This window comes from Manis pentadactyla, chromosome 3, assembly GCF_030020395.1.
Source record: "Manis pentadactyla isolate mManPen7 chromosome 3, mManPen7.hap1, whole genome shotgun sequence".
NCBI lineage: Eukaryota > Metazoa > Chordata > Mammalia > Pholidota > Manidae > Manis > Manis pentadactyla.
The window spans coordinates 57,626,408-57,648,080 of record NC_080021.1 but is presented as its reverse complement, the minus strand read 5'-3'; the positions used below and the strand labels follow the sequence as shown (position 1 = coordinate 57,648,080).

Here is a 21,673-nt window from a genome sequence, read left to right as displayed (position 1 = left end):
GGGGTCTGCTGAGGGGTATGAGAGCAGGTGGAGTGGGCACTAAGAGGCCCCCAGGACATCACCAGGCATCACTGTTTATTTGATTTCTATATCCAAATTATGATTCACCTGAAAACTATTGCTTTATTAAAAAGGACAGAAAACATGTATTGCAGGGTTCAAAACAGCAGCAGCAGGATCTGGGAATTTACTAGAAAGGCGAATTCTCGGGCCCCACCCCAGAACCACTGAATCAGAAACTCTGGGGAGGGGCCCACCACTGCTGATTCTGATCCCCATGAGTTAGTGTGAGAACCACTGAATCTTCGATCCACTCTTCCTGCATCAAAATGGTCTGAAGAGTAAGATTTTGGATTCTGGATGGTAGTACACATACATCTACAGAAGTATCATTTTCCATTAATATTTAACTTCATTGCATTTACTGGTTAAATGGACTGGGCTAAGTTTTCTTAAGTGGGAAATTTAATTCTTATTTACAGTCAGCCAACTCAGATATGAAATTTGAAGACAACTCTTGGGACACTCTTTCCTATGGGAAGAGAAGGCTATTTTCCAAGCATACTTACTCAGTCTCACAAATATATGCCATATAACTGTTAATAGCAGAAGAGATTTCATTTTCTTTGGTAATTATAGACTAAATAGGCTGATTAAGAGACTTTGGGGGTATTATTTTACTGTCAGAAATCATAGTTGGAAATAAGTAGAAATATCCTTCATTACCTGTATTGATCTTAACCATAGTGATAGACTTATTCAAACACCCGGGAAATAAATGAACATGCTTCCTGACAGATGCTTGGCTTCACAAGTGGGAGAGATATTTTCCTGCTTTCTCGATCTCACAGGCTGTGGATGAAGTTTCCAGCTGGCCTCAAAAGCTTCTTAAGACAGGCCTGCTGCATGCTAACTGGCCATTTGCATGAGAACTTTTCACTACAGGCTGGTGGCTCAGTTTTGCCAGGCCTTGAAATCCAAAGGTTTGGAGTGAGAGAAGTAATCTTTGGGAAACTCTTGCCATGTTGATCCGATCGTTCTAATGAATATTAAATTAACATTCACACCTTGGAGTGCGAATGGAAAAATTACTCTGAAAATGAAAAATTATAATTTCTTTGAATGTAGGAAGAATACAAAAATCCTCTGCTTTTTGTAGTGAGGTGCAAACCATACGGAACTTATTATCCAAAAGGTGGTTCAAGGCAAAAATTTGGACCGATCATAAAGGCTAAAAAATCATGGATGCCAGTGAGGAGGGGAACCAGCTTACTAGAAACTACTTCTCACTTTTGGGGGTAACATCAGGGAGGGCAAACACTCCTTATCCTACACTGTAACATGAGCACTGGCCTCTCACCACCGTTTCTGTTTCTCTCCTTAACTTTCCTCTCCATGGTCCCTGACATTAATGCCCCCCTCTCTCTCTGTAAGCACTTCTGGGCTTTTATATTTTTTTAAAAAAATTTACAGGTTCTTTCATTAACTTGCAACTTAACATTATCTCTGGGCATGAACCTAAGGTGCAAAGGATGTTGTAAATTTCAATTCTTATTAAAGCTTCCCACGTCTTCTAATATTCCTTTCCAATATTCTTCTTCTATGACTACTATGTCTATTTTGTATACAGGTTTCTTTAAGCCCCCTGCTATTTACCTTTGTGGTTTTTCTTGCATCTTTATTATTCAGTCTGTAAATTGTTACTACATTCTCATAAATTACTCTCTTTTTTATAATCAACATTTCCCTCATCATTCTGTTAAATTGGGATAATAGTACTTAAAACTCAGGTCTCACTTTCAGTCTGGACTAACATTATATTTCATGAATATAAAAACAAATGATTCCCAGAATAAATATTTTTTCAAACAAAATGAATATATGTGAATTGCACATTTTTATTCAGTGTTAAATATTCATCAGTATAACTAGATTCTATTTTCAAAAATCACAAACATTTCTTAGATAAGAAGAAAAGTAATTTAAAATTGTACATAGTTTTGGCTTATTTTAAAGGGTTAGTTTTCAGATCTCTTCTGTATTTCACTTTCCGTCACAGATGGGATGGCTCTGGTACAGTGTGGAAAAAGGGAGGGAAGAAGGCACAGGAGCTTCCATGGCCCTGGTGGGAGGCCACTGCCGTATCTAGTGAGGGACCCCCGAGGAGACAGAGACAGGGGAATGCACGCAGGAAACCCTTTAGAGGTGGAATTGAGGGGTTGTGGTCACTGAGTGAGTCTGAGGACAGTGTGGAAAATGGGGTGTCAAGGATGACCCCCACCAGGTTTTGGCCTGTGCAACCAGGTGGCTGGGGGGCAGGTCCACTCCCTGGGCAGGAAACATGGAGGGGAGGTGGGCAACATTATTCCAGGAAAGCACTTCTGCTCCTTGAACTTTCAATGTGGGATTGTGGTCTATCTGCATATTTTACTATTCTACCCAGAGTCCTATATAGGAGGTGATATGTAGCTCACATGTGTATCATTTTTGTACATGTACAAAATTTACTATACTAGGAATTCCAGATGGAAGCTCTCTCAGCCTAGCTTGACATAATAACATATATTGGTTTTTACAATTTTAATGCTTCACTAAAAATTTCACCAGTGAATTTTTTAGCCCTGGTGGTTGAGAGAAAGTACAGTCCTTTCTTGTTGGCTGCCGTGTCTGATTGTACTCCAGCTCCAGCCTGGAATTGTACTTCCTGGAGTTTGCTGCTCTCTGCCTCCAGAATTCCTAAGACCTTTCTGCCCCCCAGACTGGATCAAATTCCCTACATCCACCTGTTTCAATCTCCTGTATTTTCCAGCCCCTGATTAATTTCCTTCATATGTGGACTTCCTGACTGTTGACTAAGCTCCCATACTTAAGTTTCTCTCTTTCATTCCGTTTTTTCCCCTCCCTTTTGTATTTTTTTCTGGTCCCTCTTTCCTACTCAGTTTCCTTCACTTAGTTGATCTGTTTATCCTGTCTACCTTCTTGTCTTACCATTTACCATGAGCCGCTATAAAGCCAACCTCCCCAAACCCTGGTCTCCAAACATATGCTTAAGAGAGTATTTCTCAGGGAAGAGTAATGTACCAGCACATTTATGCAAGGAGAAAAACTATTTTTTCTTAGGAGCTTTCTGGTTATTTCAAAAGCAATGAAACTTACCTCTTCTTCTGTCAGAGTTGGGTCTTCTTCCCGGGATTTATACGACAATGAACTAAATCTCTGGGAGAACAAATACAAACCAAGGGAAGGTGAAATGAAGTCAATAATTCAACCTTTCTTTTGCATATGTTTTGACACATCTATTTATAAAATGTCTTCAAGTGATTTTTAGGGAAGAAAGTATTTTCTGCAAATAAATAACACAAAACACTTATAAAAGTGTGATGTTTTTGAGTACCCTGTAGTATTAAATTTAGAGAAATTTATTCTAATTTTATATTTGATCTATAGGTATACAAAAAAAAATAAGCCAAAGAGTTATATAAACAACTGCTTCAGTTTCTAATTGTCACTGAAGGATTGATCATCCAAGGATTGATAATGAAACATTGTGCTTCTTTCTCAAATGCCTGAGTTTTGTATTTCTATAGTTTGCATGAGTCACCAGGAAGACCCTTAAGTCACCTGGAAATTTTCAAAGCTGATAGAGAAATCAGCTTGCTTTCCAAGACTTGCTCCTATCATTTCTCAGTGATTCTGGCTCCTAGTTTGCTGATGCTCTAACACATATTCTGTCTAAATTCTTGCTATTTCAACAAATGTGTGTCCTTCCAATCCCTGTCCTTCAGCTCCTTGACCTCCCTGCACTGATCCTGACCTCCACCTGACATCACTAGTCCCTCTCATAGCTGCACCCTGGGCTCTATCGCACCTGAACGCAGCCGCTCCACCATCCCAGTCCCTGCTACTCCTTTCAGACCAGAACTCACTGCTCAAGCTCACTCCTACCCCCTTGTTCCAACAATCCCTCAGCACTATTGGGCTCCAACCACCTTTTCAATACTCCCTTTTGATGTCCTTCCTTTCTGCCCAATCAAGCTTAAACTCCATTGTCAACCATAACAGCCATACTTAATACCCTTTCTGGTCACTGGTGAGCTCACCCCTTAAAGGAGCCCTTACCACTGCTGTGTGTTGCCAGTGCGTTGGTCCCTGCTCTCCTAGTCATCCACTCACACCTTCTCCTCTCTCCTCACACCTCCAGCACCTCCCCACCCATCCTCACTCTTAGCTGATGACCTTGAGAAAACTGAAGGAATCAGAAGGAATGTCTATGAAACGCCACCCCGGTGCCTGCATTTGTGTGTCCCCTTCCTCCCTGTCATGGCAGGCGAGCCCCTGCGCTCCTCTTTAAGGGGACCTCCTCCTTGTGTGCCCTGAGTCTGTCCCCTCACTCCTTCTCAGGAATACGAGCTCTAGTGATTCTACCGCTCTGTCTACATCATCAGCCTTTCCCACTGTAGGATCATTCCCACCTGCATCAAACCATGCTGTTCTCTCTTCAATTCTAAAAAACAAACAAAGCCAACCAATCCTTCTAGTTCCAATTATTGCCGCATCCCTTTATATATAGCAAAGCCCCTTTAAAGAGTTATTTTAAAAATTTGCTCAGGGTGGGAACCAAGATGGTGGCATGAGTAGGACAGTGGGAATCTCCTCCCAAAAACATATATATTTTTGAAAATACAACAAATACAACTATCCCTAAAAGAGAGACCAGAAGATACAGGACAACAGCCAGACTACATCCACACCTGTGAGAACCCAGAGCCTTGCGAAGGGGGTAAGACACATGCCATAGCCTTACGGGACCCAAGCGCCCCTCACCCCAGCTCCTGGCAGGAGGAGAGGGTCTTGGTTCTCCTAACTTTTCAGACCACAAAGGTATAAAACTGGAAATAAATTCTACAAAGAAATCAAAAAGGCTCACAAACACATGGAGGCTTAACAACATGCTCCTAAATAATCAATGGATCAATGACCAAATTAAAATGGAGATCCAGCAACATATGGAAACAAATGACAACAACAACACAAAGCCCCAACTTCTGTGGGATGCAGCAAAAGCAGTCTTAAGAGGAAAGTATATAGCAATCCAGGCATATTTAAAGAAGGAAGAACAATCCCAAATGAATAGTCTAATGTCACAATTATTGAAATTGGAAAAAGAAGAACAAATGAGGCCTAAGGTCAGCAGAAGGAGGGACATAATAAAGATCAGAGAAGAAATAAATAAAATTGAGAAGAATAAAACAACAGAAAAAATCAATGAAACCAAGAGCTGGTTCTTCGAGAGAATAAACTGGATCACTGTCTAACCCCATACACAAAAGTAAATTCAAAATGGATCAAAGACCTGAATGTAAGTCATGAAACTATAAAACTCTTAGAAAAAAACATAGGCAAAAATCTCTTGGACATAATCATGAGTGACCTCTTCATGAACATATCTCCCTGGGCAAGGGAAACAAAAGCAAAAATGAACAAGTGGGACTACATCAAGCTGAAAAGCTTCTGTACAGCAAAGGACACCATCAATAGAACAAAAAGGTATCCTAAAGTATGGGAGAATATATTCATAAATGACAGATCCGATAAAGGGTTGACATCCAAAACATGTAAAGAGCTCACACACCTCAACAAACAAAAAGCAAACAATCCAATTGAAAAATGGGCAGAGGAGCTGAACAGACAGTTCTCTAAAGAAGAAATTCAGATGGCCAACAGACACATGAAAAGATGCTCCACATCGCTTGTCATCAGAGAAATGCAAATTAAAACAACAATGAGATATCACCTCACACCAGTAAGGATCACCACCATCCAAAAGATAAACAACAAATGTTGGCAAGGTTGTGGAGAAAGGGGAACCCTCCTACACTGCTGGTGGGAATGTAAATTTGTTCAACCATTGTGGAAAGCAGTATGGAGTTTCCTCAAAATGCTCAAAATAGAAATACCACTTGACCCAGGAATTCCACTTCTAGGAATTTACCTTAAGAATGCAGAAGCCCAGTTTGAAAAAGACAGATGCACCCCTATGTTTATCACAGCACTATTTACAATAGCCAAGAAATGGAAGCAACCTAAATGTCCATCAGTAGATGAATGGATAAAGATGTGGTACACATACACAATGGAATATTATTCAGCCATAAGACAAAAACAAATCCTACCATTTGCAACAACACGGATGGAGCTAGAGGGTATTATGCTCAGTGAAATAAGCCAGGCAGAGAAAGACAAGTACCAAATGATTTCACTCATATGTGGAGTATAAGAACAAAGGAAAACTGAAGGAACAAAACAGCAGCAGAATCCAGAACCCAAGAATGGACTAACAGTTACCAAAGGGAAAGGGACTGGGGAGGATGGGCGGGAAGGGAGGGATAAGGGTAAGGAAAAAGGAAGGGGGCATTACGATTAGCATGTATAGTGTTGTGGGGGGGTTACAGGGAGGGCTGTACAACACAGAGAAGACAGGTGGTGATTATACAGCATCTTGCTATGCTGATGGACAGTGACTGTAGTGGGGTGTGTGTGGGTGACTTGATGAAGGGGGGAGCCTGGTAAACATAATGTTCTTCATGTAATTGTAGATTAGTGATAGCAAAAAAAAAAAACTTGCTCAAATAATTTTCCTCCTCCTATCCTCTCTCAAACCCACTTCAGTCAAGTTTTGGCCTCTGCCGCTCCAACAGAACTGCTCTTGTCCAGGACACCAGTGCCCCCACGTAACTAATGTGATGGTCGATCCTCAGCCCTCATCTTTCCTCCTGCATCTGCTGCCCCTGCCACAGGGGTCGCTCCTTCCTCCTCTAACTTCCTTCACTTGGCTTCTGGGACCTGGAGCTTTCCTGTTTTTCTTTCCTAGGTTGGTGTCCTCTGCTGGTCCCTTTTCTTTCCATGCCCTGTGCCCTTGGAACTCTCCTGGACCCATTCACGCTCACTTACTCAGTGATCTCTCCCAATGTCACAGCTTTATACAAAATTCTGCTAATGACTTCCACATGTATCTACTCATCCACCCAGCTGCTCTCTGATATCTCTACCTGGACATCTAATATATCTCTCAAGCTGAATGTGTCCAGCACCGATCATGCCATGCTCTGCCTGTAGAATGCCCCATTTCAGTTCATGGTGATTACATTTTCTCCAGTGGCTAGAACTTCAGAATCTTCACTATTTCTTCGATTTCTTATTCCACATCTGGTCCATTCACAAACTTCTTGGCTCTAGTTTGGTTTCTCCCATTACATCTGTGGCCTCTGCCCTGATCCAAGGCTCCATCACCTCTTGTCTGGTTCATTAGAATGGCCACCAGATTGGTGTCCTTGCCTCTCCTCTTCACAGTCAAATCTCAACACTAGTCAGAGGGGTCCTTTCCAAGCCTAGACTAAACCGTTCTTCTGTTCCAGACTTTCTAATGATCCTCATTTAATTCAGATTATAAGCAAAGGCCATGTAGGATTGGGTCCCTCACTACCTTTCTCCCTACTGTGCTTGTCCTTGCCCTTTCCTTCCTAGCTACACCAGTTCCCTCCTCTCCCCTGGAAGGTAGTCAGGCTCTAGCCTCAGAGCCTACACAGTGGCTGTTCCTTCTGCTTCATTTGCTCTTCCCTTAGAATGTGTACAACTTATTCTCTCAGTTCCTTTAGCTTTTTGTTCAAATACCACCTTCACAGGTAGGCGTGCCTTGACCACTGAGTTCACAATTCTACTCCCACTCCACTTCCCCACCCTCCTTTTTCTATTCTAACTTTTCCTATAAGCTTTAAATTTTCCTACAATATCATATACTTTACATGAACATTTATGTCTCTATCTCCCCACTAAACTGTAAGTGCCACGAGGGCAGGAATTTTTGTTCATTTATGTTGTGTTCAATTTGGTTCCCAGATGGGCATTTTCAGTTTCTATTTGGAGAATCACCTACTAGTCAGACAGTTGACCCTCTTATCTTTCAAATGCTTATAAGTAAAAAAGCTTTGACTGCTTTAGGCGGTACAAACTTTACATAAGTTTCATTATCTTTGGGTATGTGATGGACTGTATTTTTGTATTTTATGAATATGTTCATTATACTTTTATTGGTACTCCAATAGCTGATTTCATGTATAATATGAAAAGCTGAAATGCATTCAGAGAACACTACAAAGAATTCCCTGGTCTAAGCCATATAACCTTTTGATCATGAACTTCAGAAGTTTTTTAAGGCTAGTATTGACTGACTAATCCCTACTCGCCCTTCCTACCAGAACATGAGAAGAGAGCCTTGCTTTTTTCTGTACAGAGACTAGAAATCAGATATTAGTTGCTCAAAGAAGACAGGGCCTAGTTAAATCTCACAGAGATATCGACAGCTGGAGATGTGAATTTCAAGCTATTGTGGCTCATATATCAAGTTATCAGACACACACTGAGAAGGCTCAGGGATTGTTAATACATTTTAGAACTTTGTTGAATATCTAATCTTAAGATTTAATGGTTACTGTTTTGATATTGTCACAAAGTAAAATCTCTTATTTGATTTATATAACAGTATATATAATCAGATTCACTCAGTACCCCTGGGAGTCAGTTCCCTCTCTGCATGTCCTATGTCTGATTTCTGGGGTCCGGGAGGGGTAGGCAGAGATCACTATGCTGCTTGAAATGGCAACAAAGTGGAAGAGGCTAAGTGTGTGGCAAAGAGTCCAGTCTAACCATTTAATTCTTTGTCTTCAAAATGAAAAAAATACTTGGCCCCAGTTAGCCATGATGTAAAAACTGGAAAATACCCAAGTAAGGTGCTAAGACAGAAATATTTTATGAACATGAATTTTCAGCATTTTATTACTTGGAGGGGGTGAAAAGTCAAACATGGCTTATGCTAAAACAGCTTTTATCATTCAAGGAACCAGACAGTGTTTGTATGTATTCCCAAGAACAACGAGCCAGTGAAAGCCCCGGGACCAGCTGGGGACCAGCCACTACAAAAGCAGATCACTCGGAAGTACCGCAGCCCACCTTGTTGGGTTCCCCGGCCCCCTCCGCGGGCCCGTCTCCTCCTGCCTTGCTCTCCTCCTTCTCCTGAAGGTTCTCGTTCTCATCCAGGAGTTTGACAGGCACAGGCGGCGGGGCCTCCTCCTCCGGATCACGCGGGTCCCCAGGCACACTCTCCACGTTGGCGCTCTGCCGGCCCTTCTTGTTCCTGTCCACCGAGGCGTACTCGGCGAAGTCCGCCGTGCCCTGGGCCTGGGGCCCCGGCGGCTCTTTCAGCGCCGAAGTGGACTTGGACTTGGCGCTGTGGCCCTTCCCTGGCGGAGCAGCTGCCGTCACCTCCTTCATTTCTTTCACGGTCTCATACAAGCAGTCCTCCACCATATTTTCCTGGGAGGAAGTGTCCTTGAGCACCTCGTACGGCCCCTCCATGCCCAGAGCCTGGTCCCTGTCTGCACTTCCGGCACCGAGCAGCGTGTCCGCCCCGCTGTCGGGGGGAATGCGGGGCAGCTCCCGGCTCTGGTGACACTTGGGCTTCCCCGTGCTGTCCTGGGAATCCAGCAGGTCCGAGGCAGAGGTCTGCACTTCCTCGTAATGCTGCATGCAGGTCACAGTGCTGTCTTCTGAAAGAACTAAAGCAGCAGAAGTATTAAGAGTGGAGATAGACGATTCCATAAGTAATTCTCACACTGAACCGCATAATGAAAAGTTAGGTTAAATCAAGGTGCCTGCTTTTTATTTTGACTCCAGGCAGCAAATTACAGATGTGATGATTGTTAGTTAAATATTATTTCAATCACAGCTTAAACGAAAGCCATCCATTACATATTTACAATACAATATTTAACAAATTGTCCTGGCTGCAAATGTGTTTCACAGTTACTTTCACTAGTTGTTACTCCTGATGGGACTCTCATAAGCACAGCGCCTAATGAGACCAGAGGATGAAAGTGATTCTCCATGAGGCCAAACTGTGGGAGGTGGGCACCACGACCAGGGGCCATGTGTTGGGGCCATGCTCTCTGGCCCTGCTGGCCTCCTCCTGCTTGGAGGGAGTAGTTGGCAGCCATCCCCTTTCATAGGTCACTTTTGTTTGGCTGACATGACGGAAATGATGGACAAAGCTGCAGCTTGAGCCAGTTTGACAAAGGGGCCCACATACCCCATGCCTCTTTAAAGTCTTCCTTCCAACTCACTGCCACATTTCTATCTCACATTAGAAAATCCAAATGTGAAATTCTTCGATGGGCACCACAGAAATGCTACTGTGTGAGGCCATTTGGTCATCCCTTTGTCAAATGTTTGTAGAGCACCTACTATGTGCCAGGGATGGTCGATGTGTTGGAGATACATCATTCCACAAAGCAGAGTCCACAGCAGTGAACAAGTTATTAAATCACTGTGTCTTCATTATACAGTCTTTATATATTAAATATTCTTTATATATAAGTACAAAAAGTATAAGTATATGTAAGTATAAATGTATATTTAAATGTTATTTGTATTTGCATATTCATCCATATTGTCTTATTTACTCTTTATATAATACATATTTACTGTGTATTATAATTTTTTTTGTGTGTGTGTGGTTTATAACTAATGATTTTAACCCTTTCTTTGTACTGACTAGACTAGGATTTTCTAAGACCCTTGGAGCTCAGGACAGTGTCTAACACATGATAGGCACCACTGTATATTTTTGCATGAAGAACGAAATGAGTGAATGAATGAATAAAGTGCTTACCTCTAGTCCTGAAAAAAAAAAAAAGCTGAGTTTCTCTTTGGGGGAATTAAAAATAATGTCCCTAAGGGGTAATGGAGGAAAATGATAACAGATCCCTCAGCCTTCCTGAACTTAACACCATCACCATCTGTGTTTTAAATACTTAATCACCACAGAGGGGGTGAACTTTTGCCCCACACGCCTGTGTCACGGTGGACAGAGAATGGGCACTGGTGTCTGAAGACTCTGGAGTCACTACTCACCACCCCATGGTTTCCTCGTCAGTAAGCGGGGCAAGGACAGTTTCCTGCCTCAGATGAAAGCCTTCTGTAAACTGGAAGGAGCAAAGCAAGCCCAGTTGCTATTTTTGTCAGGGAGGGCATCCTGGACATGAGACAGGCAGTGGGCAGGGGGCTCAGAGGGCTGCTCAGGACTCAGACTGCTGGGTTCCAATTACAGGTCCTCAGCGCTCTGACTATATGGTCTTAGGCAAACGTTAACATCTCTGGGGCAGGCAGAAGAATGGTCCCAAGGGTATCCATTTCCTATTCCCCCGATCCTGTGTGTTCTGTTCCACGGCAAGGGAGGAAGGAGGGACACTGATGGAACTATCAGCCGACCTTGAGAGGGGCAGAGTAGATGGTTATCCAGGGGGGCCCAACACAACCACGAGGGTCCTCACACATGACAGAGGGGAGCAGGAGACTTGAAGATGGAGGGAAACGCTGGGAATCAGGGAATGCAAGTGGCCTTGGGAAGCTGTCACAGGAAAGAAACAAGATTCTCTCCTAGAGCCTCAAGTCAGAAATGCAGCCCTGCTGATACTTTGACTTTTGAGATGTAAGGTAATAAATTCCTGCAGCTCTGAGGCACTAAGTTGTGGAAATTGGTTGCAGCAAGTGCTGTGCTGCAGTTTCCTCCCTGTACATTGTGGACAGTAATAATCCCTACTCTACAGAAAGCAGTAACATTACTATTAACAATTGTAATCTTACAGGGTGGTTGTTAAGATAAATGAGTTAGCACACATACAAATCTTAGAGCAATGGCACACAGAGGCCAATTAATAAATATTAGCTTCTCATCCAAATGACATTATTTTTGCTAAAACTGATAGGAATAGTAAAAGCGAACAAGAACACATTTCCTAGCTTTTGAGCTACTCTTTTTGAAACTTAGTCCCTCCTTAGGTGCTGAGGCCTACGTGAAGAGCTGGTAGTTTGTGTAACTTACTGTCACCGTTGGTGAGTAGCCCATTCTGTTCACTGCTTGCAGGAGCATCTGTGGCCAGGCTGGTAACTGAATGGCTGAACATCTCCTTGTCTGACGGCTGAAAAAAAAACATACCACACTGAGTGGCAGACTGCGTGGTGGAGGGAGTAGCTGTGACTTTTTCTAAAATTCAGATGACAACAAAAACCCAAATCCACTAGTTAGATTTAAGTTAAGAGAAATTAAATAAAACTGAGCTGCGCAGTTGTATTAGTCCCATGTCAAGTGCTCACCAGCCGCATGCGGCTCGTGGTTACTGTGTCAGATCAGAAACAGAGCCCTTCCACCATGCTGGGTGGCTTATACAGGGCTGTCTTTGGATCTGAAGGGCACTAGGGATCTTCCAAGGCCAGCCGCAGAGCTTCCCACCTGGTCGTGTACAAATGGGCTACAGGTGGTGGTGAGGTGCCAACCTGTAGAGGGGGGGTCTGAGAGGCCTCAGGGTGGGGCCTGTCAGGACCTGTAAGACACTGAGGGCCACAGGAGACCCAGCAGACCTTGGCTCCAGGCAAGGAGAGCATCAAAAGCCCTAGGCCGGGCAGAACCAGTTCTGGCAGAGAGCAGCCTTGCCCCATACTCAGTGTAAGATGCCATTCTTCTTAAACGGGTGCTGTGCCATGAGAAGCATGGGAAAGCACATCCTTTTGTCATCTGAAGGGAAGAGACTTAAATCTGCCAAAGATATAAACAAAGTAGGTTTGCAAACCTTTCTTACTCTTACAAATTCCTGACACTTGGAAGAAAGAACAGCATCACAGGATTTCCTATGGGTCTGGAATGTATAGATATTGAATAAGATGCCAGGCTGAGCTATAGCTATGCATAGTCAGAAAGTAAGTTGGTAGTTTCAGTGTGTCTTTAAGTACCCACTGGTCCCATGTGGCAGCCTGGATCACTGTTAGTATCATCTGTTCTCTTCCTTCTCATGGAATGCCTAGCTTGAACGACCAGGAGGCCATAACCTGACCATCTCCAGGATTCCAATGGGAAGTTCTGATGCAAACAGCAGAAGCTTGGCTAATTGGCCTCGTAGATTCTCTGACTCCTGATGGGAACCAAATAATAGAAATAGAGAGCAAACAGCTCATGCTGTGTCATGATCCCAAAGTTTCTTGGGTGTCAGCCTTCTCCCTGAGGCAGACCAGGAGAGCCGTGGGTGGGCGAGGTGTGCATGTGAGCAGGCAGAGAAGAGAGGGAGGAACCCCAGGGCCTCGGGAGGGGGGCGGCCTGAGAGCTTCTGTCTGCCTGGGCTAGAAGAGTCCCTTATAGGCAGGGCAATCAAGACTGGGGATGCCTCCTGGGTAAGCTCTGCCCCAGTCTGCTGGCTGCATGTTTTCACCCTCTTCCCCAAACCAGTTTTTGCCTGATCTTGAGAAATTATGTCAGTGACAGGAAGTGCCTCCTCTGTTGGCACCTCCATAGAGCACAGACAAAATATGATTAAGTCAGCTTTATGGGAATATGAGGGTGGACCCATCCCCAGCTGCTGGAATCGCTCAGCCAGTTGGGGGCATGACCCTGGGTAAAGGAGAGAAGGCAGAACCAGGGCTTTTAGGCTGCCCTCACCATGGGGGGTCTGAGAGGCCTCATGGTGGGGCCTGTCAGGACCTGTAAGACGCTGAGGGCCACAGGAGACCCAGCAGGCCTGGGCCACAGCTGGCATGTTGGGAGTCCCAAGCTCTCGTTAGCTTAATGACCAGCTGTTAGGGGTTGAATTGTATCCCACCCCAAATTCCTGTGTTGGAGTTGACAGTACCTCAGAATGTGACCTTATTTAGAAACAGGGTCATTGCAGATGAAACTGGTTAAGATGGGGTCTTTATAAAAAGGGGAAACATGGACAGAGACAGACACACATGGAGGGAAGAGCACAGGAAGAGGCACGGGAGAGTGCGCGCCAGGTGACAACGAGGGCACGGAGGAGCCCAGAGGTCACCAGTGAATGAACAGCAGCTGAGACAGGCCTGGAACAATCTGCTGCAGAGCTCTCGGGAGGAGCCAGCCCCACTGACACCTCGTCTCGGATCTCCAGCCTACAGAGCCTTGAGACAAGGAACTTGTTATTTGTTTGTGACAGCCCTACCAGACTAGCAGGCCAGCTGCAGCTGGGCAGACGCAAAAAAGATCCATCCCTGCAGTAGGTTGCAGCTATTTAAGGATCTCTGGGGCAGTGGCACAACTGACCCATTTCAGATACTCTGCCAAGCACCCTGGCTGATTACACAGGCCTCCATCAGGTGAACCCACACCTTCAGAAAGAGGACCCAGTCCAGGCAGCCAGTTAACTCTGGCTGAATTCTGTCTCTCAGTCTCTGTCAGGTCGGAAGCTGGGGAACATGCTTAGATAGGTGGCTGACGTTTAGAGCACACGCAGACACACGCACGCAGCTCACCACGTTCATCAGGCTCTCGTGATCCCCGCTGTGCTGTTTTGGCTTCTTTTCTCTGATATGGGAAAGAAAACACTGCTATAATATCATATGTGCCATCCAAAATCAAGCACACACACTCCTCATTAACGTTTAAATCTCTCTTTTAAGAACCAAACTTTTTTTCCCACAGAAGCAAAAACCGGACAGGGACTCCATCACTACTTTGCAGGCAGCAGGGCACAAGGGTTTGGGCCGCAGCAAGGGACCCTCACCACTCCGGCTTTCCCTGTCCTCCGAGGAGAAAATACACGTTCACAACAGAAGGGCTGAGGCAGGTTCCCAAGTGGAGACTGTTCATATCTAAAATTCTGAAAGGTATTATAACCTCACCATTTTTTTTTATTTTTAAGAAAATCTAGACAATTTATCTCTACTTCTTTTAACTCAGGCTTTGCAGTCACACACTGCAATGGGATTGAGAAAATAAGGAAAGAAAATGCAAATTTTGGCATGTCTCAAAGGGTACGTGCTCTCGGGATGAGTCATGTACTTCCAGTCTATGGAAAAGTCCAGGACTGTCGAGTAAAAATAGAATTTATTTTTACTCAGGACAGACTAAAGAAAGCCATCCTAGAAAATATGTTTCCCATATATGTGTAGGGCAACAGTGACACCTAGTGGGAGTGTAAATACATACAGAGGCGACATTCCGGGGCCCCGGGGGAGCCAACTCCCTGCTCGCCTCTGTTTCATCTTTCTGGCCAGACTCTGTCCCAGCCATAGAGGCCTGGGCCATTACTGCGCAGGGATTAGGAGGCAACCTGGGTTTGGAGAGCCCAGCTTTTCCCCTCTTGACAGAGACTTCATATTAGGAAGCCACATCGAGGCTTTAAAATGACACTTGTTGAGTCTCTTCTGAGGTTACTGGGAAGGATTGGAAGAGGGCTGGCTGGTCCAGCAGCCGACCCACCAGGAGGCTGCATGGATCATAACAATGTCTGAACGCCTGGAAAATGACTCCTGGCTTTTGCTTTTCTCTGAACTAAGATCTCTTTTTTTGGGGGTGGGTGGGAGGGGGGGTTATGGACATTTTGTGTGAAGGAGACACGGAGTGAGAGGAAACATACTTCTAAGAATCACAGGGTGAATATTTCATATACAACGTGTCTTTCTTGTAGGAAAAAAACTCCATCTGTTTCTTAAGAAACTGCAGTTCTGGATTGCAAATTTTTAATAAAACGATCTGTCCAAAGCCATATAACAGCAAAAATTCTCAGTAACTCTCAAGTGGCAGCAAAAAGAATAGCTTTAATGTACATCATACTTAGATTTTCAAATATCCACAGATGGAAAAAGACAAGATAAATATTGACAAGGCTGTGCTCCAAAGAACAGCAGGAAGTTCATTCTAGGAGTTTCATATATCAGGGCTGTTTGAGTTGCTCCCTGGCAGAATCAAATATGGATTTTCATTTAACTAATGAAAAATGTCCTGGGATTCTTGGCAGCTGAGAAGTAAGCTAATCTAAACACATGAGTTTCTGTGAGTGTCTGTGTAGTGTGAGTCCATTTATAAGAGGCTTTTTATATAAAGAGCCTTCTGGGTACAGGGGATGTGTTATTTCAAGGTTCCAGGAGATGCCTGGGCTCTTACCTGTCACAACTGGAACACAGGAAGATGAGGAAGGTGATGAGGAGAAAAGTGGCCACAGCTGCCAAACTCCCCCATAGGACAATGTGCATTTGTCCACTGCCCAGCATGTTCCCGGAGGGCCCCATGGTGGCGGTTGGAAGAGGCACCAGCTGATGGAGTCGTCAGCCCTTCAGAGGTGGTAACATGGGGGCAGAGGGCTGTGTCCTCCTGCAGAGAGACCAACGTGGTTTGAAACTCGCCAAACCTCACTGGGAAGTGCAGGCATCTTGTAATGAGCTCCTGCCGGGAGGAAGGCCTGAGCAGTCAGGGAGGTGTGTGTGGTATACCTGGGGCTCCACTCAACGCCTTGCTCTGGGAAAGTCCTCTCCACCATCTAGGCCTTCATTTTCCTCACTGAAAGATGTAAAGTGGGGATGTACAAGTGCATGATGTTTGAGGCAACGGAGGTCTTATTATTTTGTTATGTTGGAGACAGATTCTTAAAGTGTTCAAATAAGTAAGATTCCAAGTACTCCCTAACAAATAAATAAATGTTTATTTGCAGTCTTTTTTCCCCCAGAAGACAGTAAAGCATTTACAAATTTCACAAAAGTGTAGTTTATATCTTTCCCACTTGTCTCCCTAGCTCCCTAAACCTGCTTTTCTTTGAAAAGGTTTAAGGTCAGTATAATTAATGAAATAGCATGTCATTATATTCACCTTCATAAAGTTATGTATTCTGAGTATGTGAGTGTTTATTTTCAGTGAGCTTTCACTGGCTTTCACTGAGCTTCCGTGAGCACTCAATAAGTACATTTTCAAAAAAAAGGACAAAAGTGTGTGCTAAGAATACATCACTAGCAGTAAATAAGGTCTATTTATAAACAACTACAAATTAAGTCTAAGAGCTGTATCTAGTATATTTTAGTACCTGGCATGTGCCCGGGACTCTGCTACATGCTTTCCTCATTTAATCGCTGCCACCAGCCTGTGAAGAAGACATGCTGATCCCCATTTTAGACAAGGAAGCTGAAAGGCCAAGACACAGAGTAAGTCCTTCCGGGTGTCACAGGTGCTAAGGGCAGGGAGAGGATGTGAGTCTAGATGTCTCTGACCCCAAAGCTTGTGGTCTTAGCCCCTAGGGAAGCTCCTTCTCCTTGGAGGCTGCTGTTCCCTGTTCTAGCTCCCATGCTTTGAAATGAAATTGGTCACTTAGTTTTGCAAAATGTTTTAAGAGGTGTAGAGTTTGAAAAATTTAGTAGTATATCAAATAAATGATTATTGCTCATCAGAGAGCCCTTGTTTTATTAAAGAACATTTGCTTTGCTCAGTTCTAGAACATTCTAACTTAAAAGCCTTAATCATATTTTCAAGTTTCATCAATAAAGTAAGCAAATATTTTTGTCTTATGATCATGAATTAGAACTCAAAAAAAATTTTTTTCCTGAAAAAGACTGCCAACGTTTACATTTTCATTTGCTTCACTGAAAGAGCTGTCATTATATTTAGCCATCACTGAATGCTCACATCAGATGGGCATCTGGGCAGCTGGTGGCAAACAGGAGGGCACCGTAAAAGGAGAATAAAAGCAATTTTAGCAAAGGCAGTTTAATGGGACCAACTTTTCTCCAGGTGAAACACATCACATTTAACTGAATATTTAAGGTTGAAGAAAAATAAAAAGTTGGAGAAAAGAAACTTGTATCTGCAATGTATGCAGAGAGAATCCTAGGAGATAAAGAAGTCCCTTGTTTTCCTTGGGCCCTTGAATCAACACGAACACTTCCTAATGCTCTATAAATATATAAATGTACAACTTCCTGTGTAATATAGGACTTCTTTATTCCTATGTGGGTATATATTTGCCTGTAAACACTACATGCACACAGTAATGGGTGGTCAAATTGCTTTTGTGCGTCTTCCCTGGGCAGCTATAACTGAATGGAAATAACCACCACTTCTCTTCAGATTTGTTGAAGAAATGAATAATTCACTTTAAGCTTAGACTACAAACTGGCACCACAGTAAGTTATTAAAATACAGTCAAGCAAGCACATAAATCATGATGACCTATGAATATATATGAAATAAAATTTTATGACGCAGGTCCAAAGCATAACGCATTTTAGGAAGTGCAAACAAAAGATCTCTGTTGGGGCATTTGTTTCTCCATTCATTCACCCATTCATTCATACAACAGACTTAATCAATGTCTATTTATAAAGTGCCAGGTTCCTAGAAAATAGTTTGCTGTGTGAATTATTCAAAAGCCAGATTTCCAGCCAGCACGCTAGTGTGGGATCTGTAGCACCTCTCTCCATTTCGGTACACGTTTCTTTTCTTGCTCTCTTAACAGGGGATAACAGATAGACTATCATGAAATATGTGGGGTGCCCGCCTATCAGAACAGTGTGGGGGAAAGAAGATGAAAGTAGCTTATTACTAGCTCCTGAATAAAGGATATAACTCAGAGACAAAACGTGGCGAAACTCCTGGCTTACTCCCCTTCAATCAGAATTTGCTGAATAGTCACTGAAGTATTTTTTCCAGAAGTTCTCATGGTGGACAAAAACCTCACAGTGAAAAGAATGATCACCATCATGTTTCTAAGGCGGATACCCTGTACTCCCTAGGGTGTGGGCTCCGACTGCTGGGCAGCTTTCTTGTCGGAAAACGGCGTGCAGGAGGACCAGCGCCGCGCGGGGCAGGCATGGCAGCAGCTGCTCTTTCAGGGGCCTGGCAGCGGGTGGGGTCTACCCAGATGTGAACTTCGACCCTCACAGCAGAGCTCCCCGGGGGCATTATTTCCATTTTAAGGAAGGTCTACGCCCCTGTTACTCTTCTCTCCTGGACTTCTGTTCCCATAATTCTCCTGCCCATTCTGTCACTGGTCATCTCTTTCCTAAATTTTGGTGGCTTGTCTACAGGACTGCCCTCCCCCACTATGGGCAGATGCATATATATTCTTATTTCTTGGTGGGGATGAGAGTGGAGGCCTCATTTGGATGGTCCCGGCTTTCCAAGAAGTGGAATGGCCTTTCTCCCCAAGGCTGGGCCCTCATGCACACACAGGTTTCACCGTGCTTCAGGCAGTGCTCAGGGGCCCTCCGTTTAGTTTCACTGGAGCAGTGGGGGGATCAGTGTCCTTCCCTGCGGCTGGTAGGCTTCTCTCAAGATCCGTGATAAAAGGGGAGAATAAGAGGCACAGTGTCTGGGAAGTACAAGTCACCTTGAGGAGGAAGGGCCCTGGGACAATGATGGCATTTTCCAGACCACACACCGTGCCCCTCACCAGCCAGCTTCCATGTGGAAAAGGTAATTCAAGGCTAACCTCCTTATTTTCTGCTAATTCCTGTATCAGGTAGGTTATTTTGTGAGTATCCAGAATTGCTCTGTAACAGCAGAAATATACAAGCAATTTGGGGCAATCTCTCATGATTTTTTCATGGAGATAGCTAAGCCTATTTCTCTCAGCCCTGTTCTTACCTAACTTAATAAATTGGATTCAGTTATAGAATATTATTTTTTCTTCAAAGTTTAAAAAATATTCTGTGGTCAGGCCATATGTGTAAACACTCTGAGTTATCCAGCTTAGGACAAAGGAAGACCAGCCATTGTACGTCAGCTAACATTTATTACGGCACCCAAGTATCCCACTAAGGTGAGTTGCAGAAGATCCTAATATTAATGAAATTGATTTAGTTTAATAGTTGTTTATCAATGCTTTTTGTTTTAGAACAGACTTTGTTATTGGCTGCATTGATGTACAATTGTGGCTCAACACTGTAATTTAACATGAATGTATGATATTGCTGTAAAAGAGGCAATGGTACAACCTCCACCCCAATTTTACATTATTTCAGACTGCTCTCGGGTCTTGTCATTTGGTCCTGAGAAAGGTCCTTGGGTTATAGGACTTCTTGAAATTAAAGGACTTAAGGTTATAGGACTTCTGTTGGGGATCCTCTCAGGAGTTGGCTTGGATACTTATGTTGGACTAAAATGTTTTGGAAAAAGTTGTTTTCTCCATAATCTCTTATCCTTTTATATCCATTCATTTCATGATTTAACTCAAGTGATACAATCAGTAGGAAAAAACCCCCAATGGCCTTTTACTTTAAAAGCGAGTACCACGTTGGACCACGAGGTGGCAGAACAATTCTTTCTCAGCCCTGTCGTCAGGCTCCACAAGGACGGCCAGTCCGTCATGCAGTTCCTGCCTTAAGCTTGGTGTTTTCTCTTAATTAGCCTAGACTATCGGCCACCAAAATCAATTCCAACAGGAAAGAAAACAAAAACCAGATGAAATTGATGAAATGTGCACACCAAATGCAAGCTGTCTGTTTTTTTAGCCAAACACTATTGAAAGGTAGGTGCCCTGATCACGGCAAATTCTGTAAATAATACTTTGATAGAGTTGGGATGGCTGCAATTAGCTCCAGAAGCAGACACTGTAATTCCTTTGATGCAGGCTTAGCTCAGTAATGATAATCATTGCCATTTTGTAGCTGTCCTGAGCCACTCATAATTAAGCATGATGGAACCCTTCTCCACTCATGACCCCTCACTGATGGGACGAAATAGGAGGTCAGGGACCCTACTTGGTGGGACGTCCCCCTTCGCGGTCATTACCAGGTGTGGAAACATGTGGTAAAACGATACTTCGTGAGCTACAGATGAATCAAACAAATTTCACAATGGCTGAAGAGCGAAGTTCTTTGCTGGACTCCTGTCGTGCAAGGCACATGCTAACGCTCAGTTAACGTCTCAAAGGAATTCTGAGTCTTCTGAAAGAGTTGTAATAGTTAATCGAGGTAGACTTCTCTTCAGATTACAGGGGCTCTGATACAGGCCGGCCTGCTCCACTGACCTTCGTGGGAATGGGAGTTAACCAGCTGCTCAAACACAGGGAACCACCAGGCAAATGTTACTGTGCCCCCAGCTAAGGCGCAAAGGCTCTATGCCGAGTAGGGTCGTTGCAAAGCTCTCTGTTTCTCTCCTTCTCTGAGTCAGGGGAAATACACCCACAGAGGAGAAAGTGGTAAAGGACCCCGTGGTGAGATTTTCGTGCTTCAGTTTCTTGAACCATATAATAACATCATTACGGGACAATGTCCTGACATTCTGTCTGCAGCAGCAGCAGAGAGCCCACCCACCACCTGTGAGCACGGGAGAAAGGACCCTGGGAAGCTCCACTGGCACGAAACCGACCCTGTTAAGAAGCTTGCTGCTGAGGGCAGAAGAACAGGCACTCATCCTAAGAGCATGTTATAAATCCTTAAGGCCGTCTGTCAGCATAACCTGATTACTTTTTGTAACCTATTGATCCACACAGGAAATGGGGGAGGGGTCTGTGTGGCTCTCAGTTGTCTTAAAAAATACATTAAACTTACACTACAATCTATAGTTTATTGCTTATGAAAGGGCCACCACCATTCTGGTTTTGCCTTCAGAAAAGCCAAAAGGTAAGTACCGTTGACATACAAAGAATAACTTCTATGGCTGCTTTTGCTCATATCCTGACTTGAAAACCAATTCCCAAGGTTTTTTATTTTTAAAGGTAAATCTCAAGAGAGAAAAGGAGGGAACAAGGGGGAGGAGGAGGTACTGATTGATGCTTAGAGAAGAGTGAGGAACACAGGTAAAAGGACTTCATTCTGCAGTCAGGTCTTAGTGGCATGCTCCAGAAAGTGT

General features: G+C 43.8%; 1 protein-coding gene across 11 annotated transcripts in view; it reads right to left on the bottom strand.

The window, feature by feature from the left end:
- The window catches only part of PAG1 (phosphoprotein membrane anchor with glycosphingolipid microdomains 1), a 136,446-nt gene that overhangs the window by 9,505 nt on the left and 105,268 nt on the right, over window positions 1-21,673 (bottom strand). For 6 of the 11 annotated variants that reach the window (XM_057497938.1, XM_057497937.1, XM_057497941.1 and 3 more), the window contains 5 exons: window positions 16,001-16,207; window positions 14,368-14,419; window positions 11,936-12,032; window positions 9,007-9,611; window positions 3,157-3,216 (listed from right to left, as the gene is read on the bottom strand). In XM_057497938.1, the coding sequence (XP_057353921.1) occupies window positions 3,157-3,216; window positions 9,007-9,611; window positions 11,936-12,032; window positions 14,368-14,419; window positions 16,001-16,125 (939 nt within the window). In that variant the 5' untranslated portion in view covers window positions 16,126-16,207. Of the gene's footprint in view, window positions 1-3,156; window positions 3,217-9,006; window positions 9,612-11,935; window positions 12,033-14,367; window positions 14,420-14,618; window positions 15,291-16,000; window positions 16,208-16,326; window positions 16,394-21,673 lie in introns of those variants that run through there. The other 5 variants (XM_057497935.1, XM_057497940.1, XM_036919441.2 and 2 more) reach the window with 3 other exon arrangements.